This window comes from Theropithecus gelada, chromosome 1 (assembly GCF_003255815.1).
Source record: "Theropithecus gelada isolate Dixy chromosome 1, Tgel_1.0, whole genome shotgun sequence".
Lineage (NCBI taxonomy): Eukaryota > Metazoa > Chordata > Mammalia > Primates > Cercopithecidae > Theropithecus > Theropithecus gelada.
Window position 1 is genome coordinate 169,400,241 of NC_037668.1, and position 12,769 is coordinate 169,413,009.

General features: G+C 33.7%; 1 protein-coding gene across 3 annotated transcripts in view; it reads left to right on the forward strand.

The window, feature by feature from the left end:
• The window catches only part of KCNT2 (potassium sodium-activated channel subfamily T member 2), a 405,986-nt gene that overhangs the window by 120,551 nt on the left and 272,666 nt on the right, over positions 1-12,769 (forward strand). For all 3 annotated transcript variants that reach the window (XM_025392809.1, XM_025392815.1, XM_025392824.1), the window contains exons 4-5: positions 7,991-8,039; positions 11,121-11,180. In XM_025392809.1, the coding sequence (XP_025248594.1) occupies positions 7,991-8,039; positions 11,121-11,180 (109 nt within the window). The remainder of the gene's footprint in view (positions 1-7,990; positions 8,040-11,120; positions 11,181-12,769) is intronic.

The window sequence follows — 12,769 nt, forward strand, 5'->3', positions numbered from 1 at the left end:
CTGCTATTTCTGTCATTAGACTAGTTTTCTTATATGTGGTTTTTTTTGTTTTTTTTTTTCAGTATATACTTCATCTTATTATTCTCACCTTATATATGAAGAAACAGAGGTTTTCTCATATTTGCCACTCTGCTTGGAGACCCTCGGGACTACTTATTATGCTTTTTATCTCTGTGTAACTCAGTGACCACAGGAAACCAGTGGGTTCCCATTCCCCCAAATTCCAACTGCATATTTAACTTTCCTACTTTGATGTCCAGACATTTCAGGCTCACTGTATTCCAATTAGCTTTTACAGTGCTCTTCCACATCTCAGTGATTAAAAACTCTATCCTTCCCCCAAACCCTGCTATACTCACAGCCTTCCACATTTTAGCTGATAACAATTACATTCTAGAAGTTGCTTGTACCAAAAGCTTTAGAGTCATTTCTTTACTTTTCTGCAGCATATACAAATGCCTTAGAAAATTCTATCATTTCTACTTTGAAGATAAACCTGGCACACAATCACTTCTCAATGCCACCATGTCTGTACAAGCTACCTTCTCACACCTGGAGTGCTGCAGTAGCCTCCTAATTAATTACTCCTGCTAATTCTGCCTTTGTTCCCTTTTGATAGATTCTTAATGTAGAAGCTATTTGTGTAAAATATAAGTCACATCTTGATACGACTCTGCTCTGCTCTGAGTGCCAAAGTACTTACGATGGCCTTATAACTTCACCACCCACTACTCATCCCATACCCATTCTGCTCCAGCCACGTTGGCCCCTCTCTGTTCCTCGATCATACCAGACACACCCAGCTCAGGTCCTTCATAAGGGCATTTCTTTGTGTCCAGGATTCTCTTCCTTCAGATAACATAAGGTGCACTTCCTCAGATAATATGAAGCTTCCTACTTAAAATTGTAATCTCCTCATAAGACTCCCTTAATACCATTCTTCTTTTACTTTTTTTTTCTTTAGATCCTGTTTCTCTTTTACATATTCTACCTAGTATTACTCATTTATTTGTTTTCTGTGGTATTCCATGAATACTAGAGAGGATATTCCAGGACAGCAGGGATCATTGCCTGAATCCCCGGAGCCTGGCACAAAGTGGGAAACAATAGTCATTTGTTAAATGAATGAATGGATACATGAGTAAAAGAAGTTCCTTAGTAATCTAACTTTTGCCTACTCCACCTCACCAGCCCCTTACTCCAGCTATGCTGAACTACTTGAAGCGGCTTATACACTCTTCAGTCTCCCTTCCTCTGGGCTTTTGAACATTCTTCTCCTTCTTCTGGGAAATTAGGTTTCCTGCTTCTCACAACCCACACTTTTTTGACTTGCTTCTGGCTTCCAGGGCCTTCAGGAAAACAACTTCTTGGATAACAGTTAATCTAAAATCCTTATGGGTACTGTGCCCTGTAGCCCAGTTCCACTCTGGCTTAGGAGTGTCTTCTGGGTACTCTCCCACATACTTCTCTCACAACAGCCAAAGCATTGCCCTTGATATTGCCATTCACTTATCAGCCCTTTCTATGTGCTCACCAAGGGCAAGAACCATACCATGTTTTCCTCTGTAGCTCTCACACTAAGCACAGGACTTGGTAGGTCAGTGAATGCTGCTGAATTAATGAAATGATGCTCAGCAATTTTATTGATAGTGTGTTGTACAATAAAAATGATTGAGGACTACTGATGGAGATGTCAGTGTTATTAAAATGGTTCATGTAACAAATTATTCTACAATCATATCAGAATTATTTTTAAAATGTGGCGATTTATAAATAAAAAGTACACTAGCGAGACCTGAAAATCATAAAACGAGGCATGATGGAATCCTTCTAAGGGTAAAAGGGCATTTGGTGGGTGTTAGCAGAGTAAAATTATATTATTTGAAAACATTAAGAGGAACGAAGTTTCCTACAATTAACTTCTATGTAATATCACTAAGAATATTTGGCCATAATTATAGAGGATATACATTTGAAAAATCAGATTATGGTAATTAAAAAACATTTATGGTTCCATTTTGAATACAATGTTCTGTTTAGTTCCCATTGTCAGTGCAGTATTAGTTAATGAAAAACAGAAGTCGCCTTTATGGGCGCAGGCTCTATTTTAAAATAATGAGGCTAATTAAGCAAAGAGATTTATTTAATTAGAGCTTCTGACATGATAAGTCTGCAGATATTTTGTGCAGCTTTGCTTTGTTTTTAAATCCCTTTCAGGAATCAAAACTGTTATGAAAATGTTATAATATGGAAAACCTGAAGAATATTAAACTAATTTTACTCTTAATATATGATGTGTGAATGGCAAACTGTGATGTACATGCAACGTGTAGTAAATGATTTAAAGATGTAAGCAAAGGAAGCACACCTGCAGCATGTAGTTTATAAATTACATTGAAAGATGAGCCGTCAGTATTAACTCATTGCCTGCTGATGCTTGCAGTTCATCGCTGTGTCCAAAGTCATGTATCTGTTTCCAATTTAAAAATTGTTGAAATGATCACTTGTTTTTAACATCAAGTGATAGAGACACAGGTAAGAAGCACATGAACAGGCTCCTATTTTATGGTATTTGGATTCCAGTTAAAATCAAAGCCTAATATAGCAAACAGTGTGTTTAAGTGGAATTCAAATTTTAAATATTATTTCTTCCTCAGGGTAACAACTATTAAAGGAAGAAATGGAATTTTGACAATAGCTCTTAAATATTTAATAATCAATAGGAATGAATATTTTAATGTAGATCTTTTCTTCTTATTTTTTTAGAATAAAGTAGAACTAAGTTCTCTAACAAATCTCAAACATTTAAAAGTATTTTTTTTTTTGTTTACTGGAGTCTAATACTGGAGACTAATACTGGTGTTTTTGGTCATTGTGAACTTTTTCTCCATATAATGATTCACATACACAAACATACACACACAGAGACACACACACACACACTCACTCCATAACATGATAGGTGTTATATGTACAAGCCCCCTGCATTCTGTGATTTTGTGTTGTCCTAAGACCAGAATCTTTACATCCAGCTTTCAGAAAGTGAAAGAGAGCTTGGAGAAGGCATATGTATTTTTAAAAATTATTGGCCAACAAACAACAAACATCACTTTTACTTGTACTTCATACTCAGATCCCATGTGAGAACCAGTTATATCATCATACCTTGACACAAAGACTGAGAAATGTAGTTGACTGAAGAGTGACTTTTTTGCACTTGACTCTGTGCCATGGAAAGGGGAGAATGAATGTTAATTAAAGCCAACTCTGTCACAGCCAATGTTATGTCTGGTGGAAGGGCCCTTAGTGTTCATTCTTTCAAAGAGTTAGTTATTAGTCTTCTCTCTAACATCCTTGATAGTTGGTTGTCTAACCTGGGATTAAATATTTCCAATGTTTTGAAAGGATTCAAACACTGAAAAGTCTTTTTATCATACTGGCAAGACTCATATGCTTTCATATTTTGGTCACCTAGTTTTTGAATGTGTATTACATATTTTATGTTCGTCTTGAAATGTGGGCTTAGTATCATATCTAGTATTCAGATTTCACTGTATATTATGGTCAGGGGAGTTGTATAATTTACCCTCCTGTTTTATTTATTATTTGTTAATACATTACAAACTTATATTAGTTTTTTTTAGTGCTATCGGTCTTTGAGTTCATCTTGGGTTTGTGAGCAACCTGTCCTTTCATATGAATTATGTCCTGCATGTTAACCCTATTACTTTCAAATGCTTTGTTCTTCTGCTAAACATATTCACCCCCTGACTCCCACCTCCTCTGCCAAAGCTGTTCTCACACTTTTACCATCTGTTTTCCTACTTTTAAGACAGTTCATAAGTGTTCTGGGAAAAGTGGCCAAGGCTACATTACTAAGTTCCTGTATTTAACTTTTGCTTTTCCTTACGTTGTTTGGTATGGTTCCTTTAGTTTTCATAATAATGCTTCATACATGAATTTTATCAACAGGATAGTCTAATTCAGAATAACTAAATGATATATATTTGAGTTTTGGTTTGCATTTTTTATTTAATTTTTGTATTTTTGAAAAGGGAAATTTGGTTTTATTATTTAAAAATGTTTCATGCATATTACAATATAGATATATATGACAAGGAAGTAAAAATTATCTTATATCACAACACCTAGAATAAGTATTTTTAGCATTTTTAATGACTATTTACAAATTCTCTACACAGACGTATAGATTATAGATAACATACACGTACAGGTATGACCTAAGGCAATATTTTAATGACTTTTTCCTTAGTTGTAATGTTTTTGTTGTTTTACTTAATGATGATGCATCTGCTACTTAAATTCTCTTCTTGTTGGATATTCAGGTAGATTCCAGTTACTCTCTTGCTATAAAAAATACCAAAATAAATATTATTGCGCATGTTTTCTTTTCTCCTAGTGTTTTTCTGTCAATGAGATTAAATGTTCATTTGAAATTATCATTTGGCTGTCAGTTTTAGTTTCACTCCTCATTTATTTTGGAGGTTTTCTAGGAATGTGCAGATTAGATCCCACATTCTTTTTTTCATGATAAATTCATTTTATGAAGGAGGGCTTCAACACTAGTTTTTACCAAAATGTTTACATTTCCTTCTCTGTATTTATCCAATTTAATGTTAAGGAAACTGATAAAAGTATGTCTTTCAATTGGAGACCTCCTTGAAATTTATATATCAGAGATTTGTAGAACTTTTTTTTTAATAGATTCTGAAGTCTATTTCATAAGACACAGTCTAGCCTGGAAAATAAGTATGTCTTTTTTAAAACTCTTATTTAAATTCTTTATGACATTTCAATTGTCTACCAATATCACAGACCAAAGAAAATGCTATTAGTTTGATGTAAGCAGACTTTTTTCAGAATTTTTAAAATATGAAGTTGATTTTATTACAAATTTCAGATATACACGTTAGAAAATTATTTCATTTGGACCCTTTAAAAAAGTATTAATTTCACCAAATCTGCTATACTGGCAGTGTAAAAGTCTTAAACTAAATTTATTATTATTTTTTCTAAGTTTCCACCTCTGCCCCTCCCCAGCCCCAATAGGTCCTGGCATGTGTTGTTCCCATCTGTGTGTCCATGTGATCTCATTGTTCAACTCCTACTTATGAGTGATAACATGTGGTGTTTGATTTTCTGTTCCTGTGTTTGCTGCAGATGATGGCTTCTAGCTTCATCCATGTTCCTGAAAAGGACAAGATCTCATTCCTTTTTATGGCTGCATAGTATTCCATGGTGTATATGTACATTTTTTTTATCCAGTTTATCATTTTTAGGCATTCTGGTTGGTTCCATGACTTTGCTATTGTAAATAGTGCTGCAATAAACATAAGTTTGCATGTGTCTTTAGAGTAGAATGATGTATACTGCTTTGGTTACATACCCAGCAATGGTATTTGGTTGTATACCCAGGTCAAATGGTATTTCTGGTTCTAGCTTCTTGAGGAATTGTCATACTGTTTCCCACAATGGTTGAACTAATTTACATTCTCACCAACAGTGTAGTGTAAAAGCGTTCCTAACTCTCCATCATCTATTGTTTCTTGACTTTTCAAAAAGCATCTGCTATTCAATAAATGGTACTGGGAAAACTGGCTAGCCGTATGCAGAAAACTGAAACTGGACCCCTTCCTTACACCTTATACAAAAATTAGCTCAAGATTGATTAAAGACTTAAATGTAAAACCCAAAACCATAAAAGCCCTAGAAGAAGCCCCAGGCAATACCATTCAGGAAGTAAGCACGGGCAAAGACTTCATGACAAAAATGCCAAAAGTAATTGCCACAAAAGCCAGAATTGACAAATAGGATCTTATTAAACTAAAGAGCTGGTGCACAGCAAAATAAACTATAATCAAAGTTAACATCAGGCAGCCTACAGAATGGGAGAAAATTTTTGCAATCTACCCATCTGACAAAGGTCTAATATCCAGAATTTACAAGGAACTAAAACAAATTTACATGAAAGAAACAAACAACCCCATCAAAAACTGAGCATTGTTTGTTAACATACATTTCTCAAAAGAAGACATTTACGCAGCCAATGAGCATATGAGACAAAAGCTCAGCATCACTGATCATTAGAGAAATGTAAATCAAAACCACAATGAGATACCATCTCACACCAGTCAGAATGGCGATTATGAAAGTCAAGCAGATTTTACTAAGTCTATGTTAATTACCAATTTTCTTCGAAAATACTCACAGACTTCTGTTTAGCAACTCATTTTATAGGTTTTTTTTCCAGGGATTGCTATCTACTTAACAGTATAGCTTTTTTGGCACATACTTTTTCCATTTACAAAACTGGGGATATATCCCTCTTCACTCTGACACACTTTGTTATTGTCTGATTTCTCAAATGTTACTCAGCATATGAAAATGTTTTAGAAAGGACAGTGATACTGAATTCATAAGTTATATCTTTGCCTTTATTGGCACCATTTATCATTGCTAATTGGTTGCCTAGTTTAATATATGCATGTACTTAGCAAACCATTGGGTTTATAATGGTGAGTAAAAAAGATATGTTATTTTATCTTATGGAGCTTGTAATTGTGAGGAGACAGGCATTAAAGAAACACATTACAAATACATATAAAGCTTCCACTGAGATGAGTGACAGGAAAGGTGTGATGGATGACATGGCCCAGGAGATTAGTTGACAAAGTTGATCAAGTGGAATCCTCAGAGGGTGTTTCCCTGAAACACAGAGGGCTGAGCTGAGTCTTCTAGGATGAGAGGAGAGAATGTAGAAAGGGCTTGTAGAAGGAAGGAGTGTGTCCACTTGAATGTGTCTGAGACTGCCGTGTCAACTGTTTTGATCTTTTTCTAACAAAAGTGCAAAGGCAATACACAATAGGGAATAGGGTAATGTGATCTAAAACACATTTTGAAAGAATCAGTGTATTTGCAACTTGAAGAAAAATGGTAGAGGGCAAAATAAGGTGCAGGTTTCCCACTGGTAGGTTTTTGCAAGCATCCAATTGTGAAAAATGATATCTTAGAATAAGGTGATTGTGGTAGTAGACATGAAAAGAAGCAAGTGAATTCTGCAGATATTTGGTTGCAATGACTGAAAAGGTTTGGTGTCTAGTATAGAGTTTAGTATTTACAGATGTAGGAGAAGAAAGTATCTAAAAGGATGCTCAAGTTTTGAGTAGCAAAATAAAGTGGGATTTGGTACTATTTTATGAGATGCAAAAAACTACCATTCACCTGATTCTCTTCGGGAAAATGTAATTATTTTCATCTTTTTCTGAATAGTGTCTATTGCTGTGAGTGACTACCATTGAAATGAACTGTGTACTAAATGATGTAGACAAAGCTAGGTTATAAATTGTGGAAAATTAGAATTAGAGGGATAGTAAGTGTTCTGATGTTCTTTCCAGAGCATAAGCCTTTTTATCATCAGAAAATATATTTTTAGGGAGTAAAGATGATTACTTCTTGTCTTGCCCAATATGTTAACCCCAGTCACACTTTTTTTCATGGTATGTTAAATATTTTATAGAACTTCAAGTCTGAAATATTATTGCCTTGTATACTCTTTTACTGACTTTTTTCTGATTATTTATACTGTTGAATTTTGTTACTCAAATATATGTCCTGTTAAAAATAAGAAAATCTTAGAGTTTACAGAAGACTATTAAGTGACTTTTCAGTGTAAAATTATCCAGTAAAGGGTTTGAGGTTATTCTGCCCTCCCATATCATTCTTTAAATAATGTCACATATTTTAATTTATTAACAGTGACCAAAAATGAAATTCAAAAAGTTTTTATTGGAATAGAAATGAATATTAGCATAAAGAAAGCTAAGGCAGAAACATTTTTTCAAATGTTAATTTTGGTATTTTATCTTTTTTATGCTAGCATTATTTTAATATTTCCAACTTTAACTGAGTTTTAAAAGTGAATAGATTTTTCACATTTAAAAAAATTAACTTACTATTATTCTTTTTATAGGTCTCATATCTTTTGGGTGAACAGAAGTCTACCTTTGTGGGGCTTACAGGTTATGTACAATTTTGTTTTGTCCCTATATCTCTGGGTGTTTTCATATTTCACAGAGAAGTACTATTGGAGAGCTTTTGATGTTCAAAATGAGTTTGTCTTTCTACTTGACTAATCTTCATGTACATCTTGGACTAATATTTTCATTTTTTTTCTCTTGTTTGTCTGAGCCTTGCATTCTACCTCTTGAGGATTTCATCATGATCAGAATTAGATTTTAAAGAGCTTGTGAGAGTTTGGAGAAAACCAAAGTAAACTAGTGCTTTAAGGCTCCACAGATTTTCCCAAACTACATTAAGTATTCTTGTTATACGATTCATTTAAAGTTAATCAAAGTCCATAACTGTGTTTACTTTTTGCCTTGTATTCTTAGTGTCTGCAATATGATAGAATATCAATAAATAATGATTTAATGAATGAACAAATGAAACAATGACTCATACCACCAATAGGGAGAGCTTAGCTCCTAAGCAACTCATCATGTAAATAAAACCAAAAGTATGCCATAGCATAAAAGGAGTCTTCAAGAAAGGCCACGAAAATATGAAAGAGCACAACATGTCTGGTTTATATTGTTGAGGTGTTCCCTAGAGTCTCCGTTATTTCTTTGTTTTGTTTTGTTTTCTATTGAATTTCATGCCCAGCAAACTTTTTGTAAGTTTCTATCTCCTGTACTTCTGTTTACTTCCTACCGATCCTTTTTATTTTCTGTTACTTTTAAAAATTACAAATTAATTGGAAGAATAGAATCACCAACATCAAAAAGAATTGGAGGTTGGAAGACACTTGAGTCTGGAGGAAAGACTTTAAGACTCACTGCTTAGGAGCAATCTTTAAAATACTTTATTTATTTATTCATAAAGTTGTATACGTTTATGGGGTACAAGTGCAATGTTATTACCTAGCTATTTTGCTTAGTAGTGAAGTCTAGCCTTTTACGGTATCCATCACTCAAATAATGTATGTTACATTCATCAAGCAATTTCTCATCAGCCACCCCCTTCCTATGTTCTCACACTTCAATTTCTTCAATATCTCTCATTCTACACCCATTCCACATTCCAGATTTTTAAGTCATGCCTTAAAAGTCTGCATATTTGTATGTGATAATGAATTAAAATATGTGTACATTGTGATCATAACCATGAAATCAAGTTTTTTTTGTTTTTTGTTTTTTTTTGAGACGGAGTCTCGCTCTGTCACCCAAGCTGGAGTGCAGTGGCACAATCTCGGCTCATTGCAAGCTCCACCTCCCGAGTTCATGCCATTCTACTGTCTCAGCCTCCCGAGTAGCTGGGACTACAGGCGCCCGCCACCACGCCTGGCTAATTTTTTTTGTATTTTTAGTAGAGACGGGATTTCACTGTGTTACCGAGGATGGTCTCGATCTCCTGACCTTGTGATCCTCCTGCCTCGGCCTCCCAAAGTGTTGGGATTACAGGCGTGAGCCACCTCGCCTGGCCAAAATCAAGTTTTTAATATGTCTGAGTGTTTTATGGTTTGTTAGTGTCAAGTTGTTTTTTACATTGCCTTACTCTGACTTTTGTTGCAATATCATATTAATTTATAAAAAACTCTGAAATTGTTGAAATGTTCTTTAAAATGTAGTCTTTTAATCTCTGAGCTATCCTTCAATTAAGTGTACATTTAAAATAAATTGTTTCATGAATAGCCATACATTATCTTCAAATATATTTTGATCTACTCAAATTGCTTTTCGAAATAGTGATATTTTAAAATAACAACAGTGCTCTTTTTTAAATAGCACTTTGAGTAACATGTTAAAAATGCTCTAGAGATCATCTAATGCTATGTACTTCTACAAAAAAGCATGAGTAATTATGATTTAGCGGATTTATGGAGAAAATGAAAGAATTTGAGTTTTCTATCATAATAATGCCTGGTTACTACACATACTTCTGAACATATTTTACTTTACACTGCTAAGCATTTTGTCTGTTTTCTTATTGTTCTCATGTTTTAATATTCTTTTAAATTCAAAGATTTTATCCCAACAGAAGAAAAAATGTAATCTCCAGGGTATCTGCCATTCTCATTCAAATAGTCTTAAATCTCAAAAATCTATAAACATACATATTTACCTGAGTCACTCTTTGTTTATATTTGCTTATTAGATTCTATTTATCCATCCTAAGTTTGTAGAGTATTTAACACAGAATAATTTTATTATCTTTTCTTGTTACTTTTTGTGGCATAGTAATGTATTTTTGGTAGTTAGCAGTAGAGATGATGTATACAATAGAGAATATAGAAAAAGATAGAAGCATACATAGGAAGATAGGACTAACACTTCTATCTGCACAAGGGGAATTGGTTATGAAATTCATTCAGATAAAATCTGAAAGTATTTTGAAGTGCTAGTATGGTCCATTTTATTTAGTATTCAAAGATGTAGTCTTTTTATTTTGTTTGACATGGGTGATAGGATTGAATATACCATTAAACTTGAAGAGTGTATTATTTCTTTTTCTGGATTTTCTGAAGAGAAATGCTGATTTTGGTACAGATGATCATGCTTCTGGGATAGAGCGGTTATCTGTGGTGGAGAGTTATGTGTGATTTTATGTATTAGAAACATACACACATAACTGGGCATGGTGGCTCACGCCTGTAATCCTAGCACTTAGGAAGGCTGAGGTGGGTGGATTGCTTGAGCCCAGGGGCTCGAGACCAGCCCGGAGAACATTGCAAGACCCCATTTCTATTAAAATTTTTTTTTTTTTAAACTAAACACACACATAAAAGAACCTGTTCTTTATATATCATGTAAACTTCAGCCAGTCTATTTTAATACCACCTTTACATTTTGAATAATAAATAAAAATAGTTTATTAAGGAGTATTAGAATTTATGAAGACTAAGCTGTAGTACAGGAGACAGCAAACTCTGGCCAGCAGCCTGTCATGTGTGTATAGATGTTAAAGTTCCACCTAATAAGTCCTATTATACACCCATATATGTATACATGCACATATATTTAAATAAAATTAGTAGTATAGTCAAGAATATATATAATTTAATTGTATTGTGTTTTCTCATTAAGTTGCAATTTATCTTTCAGGTTTCAGTGGCATTGATAAGTCTGTTTGAAACAATATTACTTGGTTATCTTAGTTATAAGGTAAGTTATTTTAATTAGCAGTTTCCCACTGATAGAACACATTGGTAGTGTTTACTCAGTATTCCTTTATTTATAATTTGCACTTGAGGGTAAGGCTGACTCTTCTTGAGCCACTTTGTTTTGAGCCTCTCCAGTAGGTGATAAAAAGCTCTATTAATATGGTAATGTTTTCCTTGATGACTTACAAATGCTTTGCTACTTCCTATGGGTTTACTTACCCATTATATGCATGCATTAGTGAGGCAAGCAAATGGAATGTTTCAGCTTTATCGTATTCAACATTTTTTTTCTGATTTGTACACAAAATATTGAGAAAGTAAAAACATATCTGTTAGGAATTATTTTAATAAATTATCTTATTTTTGATAAAGCTTTGTTTGGCTAACGTGATTTAACAAATATTTATTGAGCTCCTATTTAATGGAGAGCTCTATAATTCACATGATTCTCTTCTCAATGAGTTTACAATCAGGAAAAGGGGGGTTACAGCAGAACATCATACGGATAATAATAATAAAAGCAGAATATAATAGGTGCTTCCAGTGATGTCAAAAAAGTACTGTGGGGTTTTATAGAGAGAGCTCATATCATAGAATGAAAAGGAAACACTAGTCCTTGAACCTCAGTGATTTCAATAAGGCAAGATGAAAAGACAGCACAATAGAGATTGATAAAATTCACAAAGGCATAAAGGAAGGACTTTACATGTAAAATTGGAGGAATAATAAATATATTTGTCTAGAATATGGGCATTGTATAGTAGTGTGTATTTTTAAGTTGATGGGAGATGACTACCACAAGATTCTGTAATTGAAATTCAGTTTTAGGAATATTAGTTCAGAATCTCTATGCAGTTCAGGTCAAATAGACATTATGGTGAAGTTCATGTGCTCAGTTAAGATATGTTGCAGTATGAAAGGAAAACTGACAGTAAGATTTTGGCTGGATGAAAAGATTTGCCAGCTTTAATGAAAGATTAATTATGAAGGTAGAAGCTAAAGAAATCATGAACTGATGGGTTGAGAGAGGCGAAGAGAAGGAAATTCATAACATTCTAACAGTTTCTGAGTTTTAATGACTGGAAATATGGTAGTAAAACTAAGAAACAGTTGTATCAAGAAAAAAGTCAGATTGGGATCCACATAGATTAAATAATGGAATTAGTTCTGGAGGTGATGAATTTCAGGTACTGGTGAACACACAGATAAATAAAGTATGCAATTGAGAATGAAATGCTGGAACTTTTGAGGGAGACATTTATTAAGACTTGACAGTCATGTTCATCATTAAGACTTCTTGATAGTAAAGGAAGCCATGAGAATCCATCATGGATGGATTAATCAACAGGGTGGAAACTAAAGCTTATGTTGATGGAGATGCTTAAATTGAGGGTTTGGGAGGAAGAACAGAACAATTAGGGAAGACAGAGAAGTTAGAAAAGTTAGCAAGTCATTGGAATGGTTGTCATAATCATTACTAATTTTTGTTAATAGCTTTTTCATCTACTCTATCAAGTGTACTCAAGGTTATGTTTTCAGGGAACTCATATCTAGCACCTCAATTTCTTTCTCACTTTTTTATTATTTTTT